This window comes from Sesamum indicum, linkage group LG5 (assembly GCF_000512975.1).
Source record: "Sesamum indicum cultivar Zhongzhi No. 13 linkage group LG5, S_indicum_v1.0, whole genome shotgun sequence".
Taxonomy (NCBI): domain Eukaryota; kingdom Viridiplantae; phylum Streptophyta; class Magnoliopsida; order Lamiales; family Pedaliaceae; genus Sesamum; species Sesamum indicum.
In genome coordinates, this window is record NC_026149.1 from 9,435,975 (window position 1) to 9,453,300 (window position 17,326).

Sequence of the window (17,326 nt, forward strand, 5' to 3'; positions counted from 1 at the left end):
ACCCAACTCAAGACTCAATAGGTCTGTAGTCCCAAAATTACTAGAACACATCATATTTTTGGGTCAGGTCAGACCCATACCCAATGTTTTTTTTATATATAATAAACCAAATTAAAATAAAGATAAACTTTTATCGAGAGAAATCCAACTATTATTTTTTTGTTTTATAATAAATTAAATTAAAATAAAGCCCTAATTTTATTGAGAGAAATCAAAATGATTAGGGCATCGTTGCTGTTATTGAGAGAAATCAAATTTTATTGTAAAGTGTTCTTGAGAGAAATGAGAACACAGTCGAAAGACAAGAAAGCTAAGATTTACACGTACACACAAGCACAAATACATACACTAGCACATGCAAAAGCACACGCACAAGATCATCACAAAAAAAGGGAACACGAAGATTGGGGGACAGAGATACCAACCTACATGGAAAAAGGGAAGGCCAAAGATTCCATTGAAAAAGGGAACACACATCGCCGAGAGCTTAGGTCTAGGAGTTGTGGGTTGCAATCTTGAAACATTATCGATGACATGGCTAAGATTGCCTTTGCCATCCCCGATTCCATTTCAGTTGCAAGGCGGTAGAATGGTTTAGGGAAGCTGCGGAGGGTGGGCGACGCTTGCAGCGATGGGGGTTGTGGGGGGGATGGAGAGCAAACCGACAAAGAGTACTGAGAGATCTCAGTCAATGAGAGTTTTCAAGAGAGTGGTATGTGGAATTGCAGAAAAAATTGGGTATGAGTTGGATACTAATAAAATGGAAAACAAGGGGTCGGTATTTTATTCATCCAAACCTATCGGTTTAGTTTGAGTATGGGTTAAAAGTATGGGCCCAGACATGGTAATTGTAGCCTAATGATAAACTTATTCGAGAGCAATGAGTTGTAACGTACACAAATTCTATAAAGAAAAATTATAACACATACTACTATAATAATTAGGTCTCAATCAATGCAATTTATCTGCAAAAAGGAAAGATTTTGTGTAATTCTAAATTATTTTAATTACCACATATTATTAGTAGCTTGGATTCTCCATCATTTTCGTCCTCATTATCTTTTAACTGACGGATGTTGTGCTACAGAAATGAAAAAGAGAAATTCAGGATTAGGATTGGTGTCAACCAAAAAAGTTAGTTGCATACAGAAAAGAAAAAAGGGTTGGATCTTGATTTTGTTTTGGGGAGGAGGAGGGGGAGGGAACGAGAGAAAACAGAGTAATTAACAAAGCACGTGCAAATCACGTGCTCCCTCTATTAAAGGAAGGGGGAGAGAGATGCCAACCTGCCTTGGGAAAGGGAAAGCCAAAGAATCCACCAAAAGAGGGAGCACAGGTCGCCGAGTTTCTTGAGCTTATGTCTAGGAGGCGTAGATTGCAATCTTGAGACATTATCGATGACATGGCTAAGATTGCCCTTGCCATCCCCAATTTGTTTTCAATTGCAAGGAGTAGAAGGGTTTGGGCAAGATGTGGAGGGTGGGCGACGGTTGCAATGATGGGGGTGGCGGGGGGGATGGAGAGCGAAATGAGCAGACTGACGGAGAGTACTGACGATCTCGTCAGTAAGAGTTCTCTAGAGATGGTATGTGGAATTGTGGAAAAATTTGGGCACAAATTGGGTGATGATAAAATGGAAAACAAATTTATTGGATGCAAACCCAACGAATTTAATTTAATTAGTATTAGTTAAGAGTATGGGTTTGGACAAGGGAAATTAAGTTTAAGCCCATTGATAGGCTTATTCAAATGCGATGAGTTGTAACACTCACGAATTTAAAAAAATTGTAACACGTACTACTGTAATAATTAGGTCTTAATTAATGTAATTTATTTGCAAAAAGACTTTTTTTTTTTTTTTTGTAAAAACCTAAATTATTTTACTTACCACATATTATTAGCAATTCTGATTCTCTATCATTTTCGTCCTCATTAGTTCAGTTGTTCTGCAGAAAAGAAAGAGAGAACTTCAGGTTATAGATCGGTGTCAACTAGAGAATTCAGTTGCATGCAAAAAAGAAAAAAAGGTTCAATCTAGATTTAGTTTGAGGGAAAAGAGAAAAACACAGAGCAAGAAGAATTGTGCAAAACCTAATTTATATGTCTAGCATAAGATTTCAAATTTATATATCTTCTTTGTGATAAATTGATAAATTTATGAAAAAGAAGATGAATCTCAAACAAAAGTTCCATAATAATTCATGTTTTTTGAATTCAAAATTAAATATTAAAAATTGTAGTTACAATTCTTATTTATATAAATATGTACATGATTAAATGTAAAAATATATATTAAAAAAATTAATATTTTAGTATTCGGTGTCATTCCACAAACCAATAAAAACTAAATACCAAACCAAATCTTTTTTTATCCAATTCCAATATAAACCGAGTTTTCATTTTGGATTTGATTGAATTCAGGCTGATTCACAGAGAAAAAACATGCACACATTAGTATTATCAAGCACTGCACAGTTCACGCACATTCAAGCCAACAGTAATGATAAAATAAACAACGAAAGTAATTATAAAAAAAGAGAAATATGTTATAATTAATGCCGATGGTGAATGTTGACCGTTACCCATCGCCACCGTCGTAGAAAACTGAGTATCCTTCCAGCAATCCCATTTGTAAAAGCTCGTCAGTAGTTGTTGGGCGCCCTGGAACAAGGATTTCCTTGGACATCTCCATCTCCATCTTCCCCTTCGTCCGACCACCCGACGCCTCCAATTTTTCACTCTTTAGTCCTCCGGATCGCGTAAACTCTGGAAGCCCATCGATTTTTGCCATTCCATCCTCCTTCATTTCAAGTTCCAGTATCTCGCCCTTTCCACCACCCACATTACCACCATGAACTGCAATTTCATTGTTCGATCTCACAGCTTTCGGAGGTTCAGTTATACTTACACCCTCGCTTCTTCTTCTCTTGAACCTCTTGTTCCTCGTATAAACGACAAAGCCATTCGCCTCACTCACTCTAACTCTGTGGAGATTGTCATGCACCCTATCCACACTGTTCAATTCGCACGGGCCCGCCTCATTGGCTCGCAACTTGGGTTCGGCACCACCCGCAGGGTTGATTTCAAGGCCGTCTGGATTCACCACCTTTTGCATCCTCATTAGTTCTTTGAACTCACTGAGCAGAAATGAAAGAGAGAAATTCAGGTTAGGGATCCACGTCAACCACCGAATTCAGTTGCATGCAGAAAACAAAAAAATGGTTCGATCTGGATTTTGTTTTGAGGGAGGGGGGAGAGAAAAACAGAGAGTGAGAAGTGAAATCTTGAGAGCGAGAGACAAGAAGAAAATTTGCACGGAGAAAATAATTTCTTTGCTAGGGTGAATTTGAATACTGTATTCTACTGCATTATATAGGCAGGCGCCTATACGACCCTGGATACTCTTTTGTACTATGCCTTACTATTTTTACTCAAATGGTGTTGAATATATAGCATAGGATATGATGTTGGTTATACTAATTGACATCATCTTTTCTCATGAGTGCCCAAAATTTTAAGCCCTCAAAAGATTATGTACAATTGTTATTTTCCTTGTCAAATGAAGTTAAAAGAAATAATTTATATATCTAGCACAAGATTTCAAATTTATGTATCTTCTTTGTGATAAATTGATTAATTTATGAAAGAGAAGATCAATCTCAAACAAAAGTTTCATAATCATTCATGTTTTTTTAATTTCAAATTAAATAAATATATAAATAGTCTGCGTGTCATGAGTTTATTCCGCATGGATTGCAAAGGAAAAAAAGTTATAACACGTAACACTGTAATAATTAGGTCAAAATTTAATATAATTTATAATAAATCTGCAACATGACATTAGAAATCAAGATATTGTGATATTAATTATATACTTACCAAGTATAATTAGCGTCACGACAAACTACAGACCATAATTCAAATTAGGTAAGATTGACAGAAAAATATGTAAATATTTAAATAATTTCTTTGCGCAACACGACAATCAGGAATGTGGATTCTCAAAATTGTTCGACAACAAAATTCAATATTATTTAACTTTTCATCTATTGATAAGGCTGTTGGAAAATAGTTTCATGATGTGAATTTTGAAAAGTTTCAACTAATTATTGTATATAGTTTTGGCTTGTCGTATATTATTCCTTAAAAGTGTATATATCGGTACGGATAAGAACAGAAACCATTGAAATTTGTGTCTCGGGACTTACTATCTTTGTGTTCTTTATTTCATTATTTTAACACTCACCATATTTAGTCCAGAAGTAATAAAAATTACCAATTTTAGTTCGAATAAAAAAATTTGTTGAATATTTAACAAAGCACGTGCAAATCACGTGCTCTATCTATTAAATCAATGGTCAATTATTTAACGGAGCACTTGATTTGCACGTGCTCCATCCGTTAAATATTTAAGGAGAGTTTGTAGTTTCGACTAATTAATACAAGTTTTTCTACTATGGCCCACTCAAAAATTGTGTATCTCTTTCTTGCCAACGGTTAATTTATGGGAGTGAAGATGAATTTAAAACAAAAATTTCATAATTATTAATATTTTTTTGTTTAATTTTTCAAGTTAAATAGGTATATAAATAGTTTAGGTAATTAGATGAGTTGTAACGCATAAGACTGTGATAATTAGGTAAAACATTAATGCAATTTATAGATTAATATATAATACTTACCACGTTTTTTATCATCGGGACAAACTATAAGGTCAAATTAACTATGACCGTAAAAAAAAAATATACTTTTTGAAAAGATGAACTTCAAACTGAAGTTCCAAAAGAATTCATGTTTTTATTTTTTTTCACATTAAATAATTATAAATAATTAGTTCGGATCCCCCAATTCTAGATCTATCAATGGATAAAATCCAAATATATTATCGATGCCTAAACCCTATACCCACCCAACTCAAGACTGAATGGGTCTATAATTTCAAAAGTACTGTAATATATCCGACTTTTCTGAGCAGGTCCATTCATATCAAATGTTTTTCTAATAAACCAAATTGAAATAAAACCAAACTTTTATTGAGAGAAATCAAACTATTATCTTTGTTTTATAATAAATCAAATTAAAATGAAGCCTAAATTTTATTGAGATAAATCAAACTGATTAGGGCATTGTTGTTGTTGTTTAACTCACGAGAGTGGTATGTGGAATTGTGAAAAAATTTGGGTATGAGTTGGGTAATGATAAAATGGAAAACAATGGGTATTTTATTCATCCAAACCCAATCAGTTTAATTTAGCGAGTATCTTGTCTTAAGTTTAGTAAGAATACCTGGGTAGTTGATAGTGGGGCTTCTTCTCATATGTGCAAGGACAATAGCCTATTTAAATTACTGCATAATAATGTTAAGAATGCCTATGTCTATTTGGCAGATGGGACTAAAAGATGTAGCGACCCCTATCGCTACTAGGGCTACATCTTTCCTAAACATTATACTTAAAGTAACCCCTGTATCCAAATATATAAATATGCACATAATCATCTAATCAATATGCACACGTAATCATAACTGGTATAATCAACCCACAATATTATATATATATATATATATATCAAACACCACAAGGTGATTCATGACAAGTAATCCCCATGCTTTTACGTTTTCTTTATACAAACAAAATGTGATTTGTATTCTAACTGACAATGAGGAGAAAACGGCGTACTGGCCCGACCTGCCTGAATATAGCCTTTAGATCTAGCATTCGACAGGCAGACACCTCAAGATCTATTCCTGAAAAAGAAAATATCAGCAGAGGGGTGAGCTTGTCACTCAATAATTTCAGTCCTCCACCTGTGATTTTTCATGGTCATCGAGGTCTTGTTTTCTATTTACTTGATTATACAGACATCTTTGCTAGCCTTCTCTCTTATTGATGACCTAATGCTTATAGGTCTTATATGAATATTTGGTGATTGTGTTCTTTTTTTAAACTGGTGGTGCAGGCCGTGGATTGGTTTGTAGTCTGAACGCCTGCAAAAAGTTTTGGATTATGTGAATGAAGTGCATACTTTGACCAGTGTCCTAAGCTTGGATTTTAGCAAAACAGTGAGTGATGTCCATCCAAGCTTGCATGGATCAAGCATGGAACTTGTGACAAATATCAGTAGCAGCACATTAGAGGGGCTTGATCAGGCTATCCTGGGGTTGAAAACAGAAAGAAAATTTCGTCTACAAAAGGTTTGTGCATCTCGATAATCTTATGTTTATTTTTCATTTACTTGTTCATTGAAAACTATGGTGGTTGCAGCTTAAAGATGTAGCTGGATCTCTATTTGAACTATGGAACTTGATGGATACACCAAAGGAAGACAAGGTCTGCTTCTTGAGAATTACTTCTGTTCTTGGTTCCTCGGAATCAGAAATTGTGCAACCAGACGGTCTTTCATTAGAGGTGATTGAACGGGTACAGCGGCAACATAAAATCCCTACCTGTACTGCTCCCTTCCCATGAGTAGTTGACCAATCTATAGTGTTAACTCCGACAGGTGAGCTGAGGTCGAGAGGCTCACAAAATTGAAAGCAAGCAGGTTGAAGGAACTTGTAATGACTAAGAGGTGAGAGTTAGAGAATATATGCCGTAGAACTCATATTCAACCTGATCCAAGCACCGCTGCTGATAAAACCAATGCTTTGATAGACTCTGGTAACTAATCTTGACTACAAGGGATGTACTTTTGTGTACGGGTGTCCCCATCTCGTGTCTTGTTGATTCTTAGTCAAGTCAGATGCTGAGAACTTGATTCTCTGCAGGTTTGGTGGATCCATGTGAGATTTTGGCTAATATGTAAAGCCAAAGATAAAGCTTTGAGCCGTAAAGACATAATGGATAAGATAGACAGGTGGCTTTCTGCCTGTGATGAGGAAAAGTGGCTTGAAGATTATAATCAAGTAAGCTAAAAATGACAATGATCTAATCATTATTTCCTTATGGGAACGTTAGTTATTTAAAGATCAGTGATTCGTAAGGAAGAGTTGTAATTTCTCCATATTCAGGTACAAGAGTTTCCATTTCTAGCATTTCTAACGTCTCTTATTTGAATGTCAGGATGATAACCGTTACAGAGCTGGAAGGGGCGCACACATAAATCTAAGCGTGCAGAGCGAGCCAGAATTATGGTTAATAAGATTCCAGGTAGGTCTCAGGATTGTTGGTGTCTATCCTTGCATTAGGTGAGATTGTATTTGTGGAGGTAGGTAACAAGCTGCGCTTTTCAGTTGTGGTCGACGATCTAATTAGCAAGACGATAGCATGGGAGGATGAGAAACAGAAACTATTTCTTTATGATGGGGTGAGCTATTAAAAGTTTTTCCCAGTTTTAAAACACTTTGCTAAAGGTTAAGATTAATTGGCTAATAGAATTCTGCCTTTTTACAAGCAGGCGTGGTTGATATCAATACTGGAGGATTACAAACATGCTAGACAACATAAGGAAGAGGAGAAGAAGCGAGCTCGGGTACTAATTCTATTTGTCTTTGGAAGTTCTTATTACTTGGTTTCTTCAAAGAAGCATAAAAGTAAAAACAAAATTAAAGTTTGGTTGGTAGGCTAAAATAAGCATGGTGGATAATGGGTGAAGTAAGGTTTCTAACACATATGTTTGTAGGCATTTATTAATAAGGATAATTAGATTGATACAAGAATAGTCAAAACATGCAAACTACCTCTACTATCAGTAATTACATTGACTTACTCTAGAACCATCATTTATCAAACAACCATTGTCTATATATGTTGAGTTTGTCAATTATACCATGCTGATGTTCTTACAACTACTCGAAGGTAATGGGAACTCATGTAGTGACATCTTGACTTTAATCAACATATGTGTCACTTTCTGAGCCATAAGTAAGTTTTTTCTTTCCTACTATTATCCTTGTTAACATCAGCTTCAGCCTATCTCCTAACTTTATATGTGTGTGTATATATATTGGACTATAAGGGCCATCTATATGTTGTCTTTCAGTTTGAGTTTAAAATTCTGGCCGAATTGCTATGCCAACAAAGCATTCTTTTTTAAGTGCATCTAGACAGGTTTCTTGGTCGTAAAGCACTTTTGCCATGTTTATGCCTTTCGACTGGAGAATGCTATGAGCAATGATTTCAGTCACAGGCGGACACTGTGGCACCCAATAATTTTCATATCTCAGTTTCTTTACAATTCTGTCTTAATGCATACTATATGACATGATTGCAATATCTGTTCTTCTTATTTTTTTTTCGGCGAGTCATAACACATATAGCATGCAATTACAGAAGGCTATCAACTTACATGAGAAATCGTTTTTCAGTACTATGTGTAACATGCATTTATCCGATTGTATAAGTGAAGCATGTGAGTGTGTATAGGTGATCTACACTCGTTTATTAGAAGGCTGAGGGTTGGAGACTAAATTTGGTTTGTCAATTTTGTGTGAACTAAAGTAATCTCATATTCTTAGGAATTGTGTGGGAATCAAAAGGATTGAGTAGGAAATTTAAATACTTTGTGTGGGAATCAAAAGGATTGAGTAGGAAATTTAAATACTAAACTGAATCACACATGGGCTACAACAAGCATGTATTTTGACAATATTTAGAGCTTAATGGTGGCTGGTGTGGCTATATTTTTCTCTTTCTATTTTTCTAACTGGAAAGTAAGTCATGTTTTCTATTCATTCTTCTTTGTCGATTTTTTTGCCATATTTGAAAGTCAAGATAAAGGTGAAACCATTGCTTTTATACTTTGTAAACTTCAAAACCTAGAGCTCTGTCTGATTTCTGTGAAAAGTTCAACGTTATCATCGTTGTAATTTGGAAGAGATAGGAATTGCAATTTTTGGGGCAAATTAGAGTATGACGATGCAAGTGTAGAGTTGAGTGTTAAATTGAAGAACGAACCTCCATTTGTTTTTGTAAATTTATCTTGGTTTGTTCGTTGTGTTGGGTTTTGCTCATGGGTTTGCATTGGAGTTTTTTGATGTCATTTATTTATCATTTTGTATAATTATACACAAATATCATGTTTATTCATGTTATTGACATCTTCGACTTTGCAGGTATTTCACATAAAATTTTGTTGGAAAGTCTTTATTGTTCAATCATGTACTGTTTTATTTGTGAGCTTTGATAATGGAACACTATATAAAAATATAGGATGGTCGTCTACATGCCAATTTTAATCTATTCTATTAGATTGTTTCCTATTTTAAGATGTATAAATGGGCTAAGTTATCAGTAAAAGATCAGCCTTCACTTGACTAACCATCTTGTTTAAATGAAAAGATACTCTGTTTTCACCAGCCAACCCGTCAACTTCTTTTGCATCTCCTATAATTGTGGTAAGAACTGTACTTCAGAAGACAGCTCCTGTGGTTTTGGCAAGAACTCTCCTTGAAAAGGTTTAAGCATTGACCACAAGGAGATCCCCTCAAACACGTCTTCAAGTTCAAATATTGCAAATCAAAGTTCAATTATCTGCAAATATGAAGAACGGACACTCTTTGAGGCCTTGGTTTATATAGACATACAAACTAACATTGTTAATCATACGTATGTGCTTTTGTGATCTTACAGAGAAAGTTAACATCAGGACAAAGTTCTTTTGCGCGGGCTGCAGATTGATCTTTTATTTTGGCCTACTGTGCCTTTATGGGTCCATTCTTGATTCTCATAATTATGCTTGTTGCTACAACCATAGATCCATACACCTCAACGCATGAGTAAGCTCACAGCACGGCTTGTATCAGATGTAGGGACTTTGAAAACCTCTGCATGACCTGCAAAGCTTCATTTCAAGAGCAGGCCATTTTCACAGCTGAACAGCCAATAAGAAATCTATCAACAACACCAATGCCCACATCTCAGCACCTGAATCTCTTCATTTGATGTACAGAGGATCCAAATCAAGTGATACTAGAGCTCTATCCGTTGCAATCACATGTATGCTTGAAAAAATCAATGGTTCTTGCTTGAGAAGGTTGAAAAATAATCAAACACAACAAGAAAATGGCCGAATCAATTGATACAAGTGCTTTAACCGAGCGGTCTCATCAGTTAGAATTATGTAGAATCCATCAGATGGAGTATATAAAAAGGAAACTCACTGCAAAAGGCCCTTGAATTTCTCCAAAACACAATCAGGCACGACTGGATGAATCGCACCTGAATGCCAACGACAACATTGTGGCTTGTGTATTGAACTAAATATGACACTCAAGCTCCAAAAAGTAAACTTACTGCAGAACAGACCATATTTTAGACAGTAGGCATGATTTAACACCCTCTTTCAATCTAGTTCAGGTGTTAAAAATGATCAAGATGAAAACTTGGGAGACTGTCGAACAGTGCACAACACCAAAGTAGTACTAAATCCGAACTTCCACGAGCCAAATGATTTATTAATAAAGATTTGAAACGTGAGACTTCAAATCCAACAAACGCAACATCAACCTTTTCAAATAAAAACCAATACAATTATCAGTATCAGTTATCAAGTACACTACTCAAGGCTGAATGCAATAGCATAGCATAGTTCTTCAATTTGTCCCACATCGGAGGTTTAAAGCAGCGTCAGCAGATGGTCGGGTATAAGTAGAGAGCTATTGGTCTAAATTAAGCATACCTTTCTCGGCCTTTTGGCTAAGATCAAGTGTAGTATCTGTTCTTATCAGTTTAATATCTGATACGTGAGCCATCGGCTCACATGATATTAAATTAATTTTTTCAGGGGGAAAGCCCATCATGGCAGCTTGCTGCCAGGGCTCTCGCGCGTCGCCTTGGCGTTGCACTGTTGCCTTGGCCCGGCGCACCCCACCAACTCCAAGTTTAAATCTATATTCATTTGTAGTGTATTTAAGAAATGGAATGTAATCTTAATCAAGTTTTTTTTAATATAATTTTTTATAAGGTGTTATGATAATTTTGTAATTAATGTATTAAAAATTCTTTTGAAGGTCAATCATCATCATGAAATTCCAAATAAATTATGAGAAAATTTCTGGAAAGGAAAATATGACCTGTCATGTTAAAAATATTATTTGTATATACTTTATAAAATAATAAAATTTTTATTTTGATATTAAAGAATTATGCACAAGTAAAGTGGGCCACAATTTACTATTACTACACGAACACTTATTTTTATATGGGAAAAGCTTTTACTTTGTAATTTTTACGATGAGTTCATTACTTTGTATGCTGTATATTAAGCGTGAGGAGATTGATGTAACTAAATTAACCTCACTTGCAAGAAAAAGTAACAATAATGTTTTTGCCGTATTTTAATTTATGATTATTTTTATTGTTTATAATTTAAGTTATACTCTTTTCCCAGTTATACTCCTTTCCCTCTCCTCTCCAACTTTGCCTTCCAAACATTTTAACCATATTTCACATAATTAAGAAACATTTAACAATGAAAAAAAATTATCATGTAGATACCTTATTATTTTATATAAAATATATTTAAACAAACACATGGAGTGTAATTAATCCTAGTTTAGACTAATTAATGGGATAGTTAATTCCATCTCTTAGGTGGGATACATTATCCCATAAATTAAAATTATAATTTCAGGCCTCGTATAAGTATCAAACTCTAATAATACGAACCAAACGTGCGATTATACATGATGAATAATCTTATTATGCCTAATCACATGAACCAAATTAAACTGCCGAGATGCATGATTTTACAACTATTTAAAGGCTATTAACAAGTATTCTTTACACTTCATTTGGCACATTGAAGAATTTATAAGGTTTAATAAGTATTTGATCGTTATATTTTATATATTTATGTAACTCAATCATTATCGATTTAAATGATTATGAATTTTCACTACACCACATTTTTTTCATACGGTCATATTGCTACAACTATTTAAAGGACTGTTAAAAACTTTCATTTGGCACATTGAAATATTCATCTTTTATAGCTATATATATTATATATAAGAAGTAGAAGTTCTTTTTCACTCATAAATGATGGTCTATAACACCACAAAACTAAATTTTAGAATACTCATTATACCATTAAATATTTATAATACTATTTGATGATTCCAGAATAATAAAAAAGAAACAGTGAGCAATTACTTTAATTTCCCCAGGAGACCCGCTGTAATTGACTCAAGAATATAATTAAGCAAAGGTTTTGAAGGTATTAAAACCATAGAAATAAGAAATAAAACAAGATCTACCTTTTGATTTTTTATACCAAAATCTGTTGCATCATTTCACGTGTATAAAACTTCTTTAAATAAAATAGAAATAATATATTTTTTGTACGCATAATTTGTATGTATTAAATTAAATAGATTAAAAAATTGATTCCCATCGAACTGTGCCATTCTGGTTACGGATAATTGATATAATTATATATATATTGAAATACAGGAGCAAAATCAGTGGACATACAAAAGGCAACAATGTATGGCTATGTGGACAATAAGAAAGTGTTGAAGGCAACTTTGGCAACTGTCAAAGTATTGAAAGTAGAAAGACAGAAAATTGAATGAGAAGGCCATTATCAGAGTGAAGATTATATTTCATTCATCTCTGCAATATGCAATTTACAGTCCTTAAATACACGAAGAAGAAGAAGGAGGTTTGAACAGAATAACAACCTGAACTAAGCTATCTAACAGAATCCACATAAGCGCCATGTGGCGTACAAGTCATCACTCAACTATAAAAAAGTAAAAGGAAGAGAGAAAGCAAAAACGTAATAGCAGAGAACGCTTCTTGTTCCTTGTTCCTCTGCTCTGTACAGGAACGAAGAAAACAGCAGCTACAACATTATCCCACGCCATTCTTCACTTTTGTTCTTCCAGTTTTCTCTGTATTTCCAACACCCCCCCCCCACAAGTTGGACATGGATCAACTGCAAACAAGCCCAACCTGCCCAATAAACTATTGAACGAAGCACTGCACAAAGATTTAGTGAACAAGTCTGCAACTTGATTGCGGCTTCGAACAAATATAGGCAGAAGGAAACCATCCTTGTAGCAATTCCTCACTATGTGATAGTCGATATCAAGGTGTTTCGTGCGCTTATGAAACACAGGATTCGCCATTATATGAATAGCTGCTTGATTGTCGCAATGAAATGGAATAGGAAGAGTGACAGAAACACCAAAATCCTTTAATAAGTAAGAAATCCACTGCAATTCACAAGTGGTTGCAGCCATACTTCGATACTCAGCCTCAGCTGAGGATCGAGAAATCGTGCATTGTTTCTTCGTTTTCCATGATACCAATGCTGAACCAAGAAAAACAGCAAAACCAGTCAATGAACAGAGTGTCAGCACAAGCACCCCAGTCGGCATCACAAAACGCTTGAAGTTGCAGAGAATTTGAAGATGGGAAGAAAAGTCCAAGACCAGAGCATCCTTTTAAGTACCGGACCAAATGCAAGGCAGCTTGCCAATGAGGTTGGCAGGGGGCCTGCATATATTGGCTAAGCTGCTGGACACCATAAGATATATCTGGTCTCGTGAAGCAAAGGTACAATAACCTTCATACCAAACGACGGTAACGTTCAGGATCAACAAGATTTTCACCTGAAGTCGTTTGTAACTTGATGCCAGGAGGCAAAGGAGTGGCAGCTGGTTTTGAATTCTGAAGACCACAATCGTTGATTATGTCATGGATATATTTGGACTGTGTGAGTGAAATCCCAGACTCAGAGCGAGCAATCTGAAGTCCCAGGAAAAATCTGGCACAACCCAGATCCTTAATCGTGAACAAGCCATCAAGATAGGACTTAACCTGTGAATTATCATCAAGAGATGGATCATTGATTAAAACATCATCAACATAAATGATGAGCCCAATAAAACCAACATATAAGGTCTTGAAGAACAAGTAGTGATCATTGCTTGACTGCTTGAAACCAAATTTCTCCAAGCAACGCGTGAATTCAGTATTCCACTGCCGCGAAGCTTGTCTCAATCCATACAAAGAACGCTAAAGTAGACAGGCATGTCCAGGATTAACATGGTATCCCTCAGGTGCAACCATGTAAATTTCTTCATCAAGATGCCCGTGCAAAAAAGCATTGTTGATGTCTATTTGGTGTAAAGGCCACTGAAAAACTGATGCAAGTGTTAGAAATAAGCGAACTGTAACACATTTAGCAACAGGGGAAAACCTTTCGTTGTAATCTACACCCTCAACTTGTGTGTAACCTTTGGCCACAAGTCTGGCCTTGTGTCGTTCTACAGAGCCATCTTCACGTAATTTAGTCTTAAAGACCCATTTGCATCCAATGGGATTCTTTCCTGCCGGCAAAGGAACAACCTTCCAGGTTTGATTTCGTTCCAAGGCAGCCAACTCCAGCTTCATAGCCTCCACCCAATGTGGAACTACTGCAACCTCTTTGTAATTTCTTGGTTCCTGCAATACAGACAGTGAAGGCAAAATTCCCAGATATGCAGAGTCATAGGCAGAAACAATAGGGAAGGAGGATGAAGAGGATAGGTGACAAACAAAGTCATTTAACCAGGTTGGTTTATGGTGTTCTCTTGCAGACCTTCGTATTATTGGAACAGAGATAGGAGGGGACTGAGTGGAAGGAAGTGAGAAATTTGTGTTATCAGTGGAGTTAAGAAGTGAACTCAAAACATCATTGTTGTCTTCAGTCAATGGAATGTTGGCCAAAGGAATGGAGGGAGAAGGAATTTTGACGGAACAAAAGGGAAATTGATTTTCATGAAAAATCACATTTCTAGAGACAAAAACAGATTTTGATTCAAGATCATAGACCCTGTATCCCTTTTGGCCTGAAGGATACCGTATGAACACACACTTGGATGCACGTTTGTCAAATTTTGAGAGATGAGTCTCTGGTTTTATAGCAAAGCACAAACAACCAAGGACCCGTAAATGTGAATAGGAAGGTGGTTTGTGATATAACATTTCATAGGGGCTTTTCCATCCTAAGATTGCTGTAGGACATCTGTTAATGAGGTAAGTAGCACCCAAAATAGCATCACCCCAAAAACGACGGGGAAAGGAAGCATGGAACATGATAGACCGGGCAATTTCAAGCAAAGACTTGTCTTACGCTCCGCAACTCCATTTTGTTGTGGAGTATAAACACAGCTCCGTTGATGAATAATCCCAGAATTTTGAAGGAAATATTGAAAAGAGAAGCTGAGGAATTCACTGCCATTGTTTGTGCGTATAGTTTGTACCAGTTTGTTAAATTGTGTATGTATGAGTTTGCAGAAAGTTTGTAAAAATTCTAGAGTCTGACTTTTGTATTTCATGAAAAAAGTCCATGTGGTTCGAGTGAAATCATCAACAATTGTTAGGAAGTAATGACATCCATTTGTAGTGGCTTCCCTATATGGCCCCCAAATGTCAAGATGTACAAGAGAGAAGGCAGAATTGGTTCGTATTTTACTAGAATCAAAAAGCAATTTATGCATTTTGGCTAAGGGACAAATTTCACAAAAGCTTGATGTACAGTCCAGTTGAGGTAAGTTTGATATATGTTTCATTGAGCCAATGGACAAATGTCCAAGCCTTTGATGCCAAAAAGTTGACTCACTTACATCAGAGATACAAGAATGTGAACTACACACTGATTTCAGAGAATCGTGCGTTTCAGATACAAAACTGGACTCAAGAATGTAAAGGTTTCTTATCAAGTAAGCTGTAGCAAGGACTTTTTCAGTCTTCAGGTCCTGCAGAGTGCAACAAGTCGTTAGAAAGTTGAATCGAATAGATGAGGCAGCACACAGTTGTCTAACTGGGAGTAAATTGACTGAAAACTCAGGTATGTGAAGGACATGAGATAGTTTGATCTTAGATGTAACTTGAACAGAGCCTATGTGAGACACTTTCTGTGAATGGCCATTAAGTAAGTGAATGACTGGAGGATTTGTGAGCTTAGTATAAGAGTCAAAAAGACTGATATCTGCACAAATGTGATTAGTTGCGCCACTGTCTATAATCCAAGTACTAGAAATCACAGAGGTAGAAATAGTACTGTTACCTGCAAAGTTATCAAGCTGTGCAAAGTTGATTCTAAGAGGATCTGATGGTGTGTCTTCGTTCATAAGCTTCTTCATCTCCAAACGTACAAGTTCAGTCAAGTTTGGATAATTGCTATCAGTCACTTTCAAGTTCGGTTCATCACTCACCATAGCACTGTACCCTCTCCCTTTTGCACCAGCTTTCTTCCTCTGATCTGCCAGATCCTTATACCAATCTGGTATTCCATTCAGCTTGAAGCACGATTCCTTTGTATGCCCTGTCCTTTGACAATGCTCACATATCACATGCCTTCTGTCAACAACAGGTTTCTTCTTATAATTGTAGCCTTTAACATTAAAAACTGCACCACTGTTGAGTTCTATGTTGTTCAAGTTCATCTGTTTTTCTATTCTGATCATCATAGAGTAAGCTTTGGTGACAGTAGGCAGGGGTTCTAAGAGCAGTATTTGGCTTCTAGCTTGGTCATATACATTATCCTACCAAAAACTGTATCAAGTGATTCGATGCACTCATTTCTGCCATTGCTTTATTCACTCCACATGTACAACCTGTACATATGCATTTTGGTGCTGGTGCCAAGCACATAAGCTTGTCCCACAGTCGCTTCAATTTAGTATAATACTCAGTTACAGACATGTTACCTTGTGTGACCTGTCCAATTTCTCTTTGCAGCTGATAGATCATGGGGTTGCTGCTTTCCCCATACCGAGCTTCTAGCTCAATCCAAAGCTTTCGAGCAGATCTTACATACATGAAGGATTCTGCCAAATCTTTTGTCATACAATTCAAAATCCAGGTGGTGACCATGGAATCTATGCGATTCCATCTCTTAAACTCGTCTGTGTTCGCAGTTGGTCGTACTGCTGTTCCATCAACGAAGTCTATTTTCATTTTTGCTGTGAGTGCTCTTTTAACAGCACGGCTCCAAGCAAATTAGTTGCTGCCTGTAAGTAAGGCAGACACCATCACCATCACAGGGTGATCTGAAGATTGAAGTTGCATAAAATCCGGATCAATATTGCCACCCGAAGCGGCTTGGTTACCAGCGGAATAGCTGAATTCTGCCGTCGCCATGGCAGAGCACAAGATATAGTGATGAACACAGTAAGGAGAGATATCAAGAGACCTTCACAAAGAAGGCTCTGATACCATGTCAAAATATTGAAAGTAGAAAGATAGAAAATTGAATGAGAAGGCCATTATCAGAGTGAAGATTATATTTCATTCATCTCTGCAATATGCAATTTACAGTCCTTAAATACACGAAGAAAAAGAAGGAGGTTTGAACAGAATAACAACCTGCAACTAAGCTATCTAACAGAATC

The 17,326-nt window shown here is 36.1% G+C and overlaps 1 protein-coding gene and 1 pseudogene across 1 annotated transcript; one reads left to right on the forward strand and one right to left on the reverse strand.

Annotated features, from left to right (window-relative positions):
• Positions 5,659-8,481, forward strand: LOC105162337 (annotated as a pseudogene).
• On the reverse strand, positions 12,812-16,892 carry LOC105162338. Its single transcript, XM_011080344.1, has 6 exons — positions 16,653-16,892; positions 15,794-16,477; positions 15,557-15,688; positions 14,121-14,393; positions 13,521-13,964; positions 12,812-13,387 (listed from the first exon to the last, which is right to left on the reverse strand). The coding sequence occupies exons 1-6, from the start codon at positions 16,890-16,892 to the stop codon at positions 12,812-12,814; spliced, it is 2,349 nt and encodes a 782-aa protein (XP_011078646.1).

Coding starts and splice junctions, on each gene's coding strand:
- LOC105162338 (XM_011080344.1), bottom strand. CDS start 16,892: ATGAAAATAGACTTCGTTGATGGAACAGCAGTACGACCAACTGCGAAC. Junction 16,478..16,652: donor TGCAAAGAGAAATTGGACAG/GTCACACAAGGT, acceptor AGTTTTTGGTAG/GATAATGTATATGACCAAGC. Junction 14,394..15,556: donor CACATTCTTGTATCTCTGAT/GTAAGTGAGTCA, acceptor TCTGTATTGCAG/GAACCAAGAAATTACAAAGA.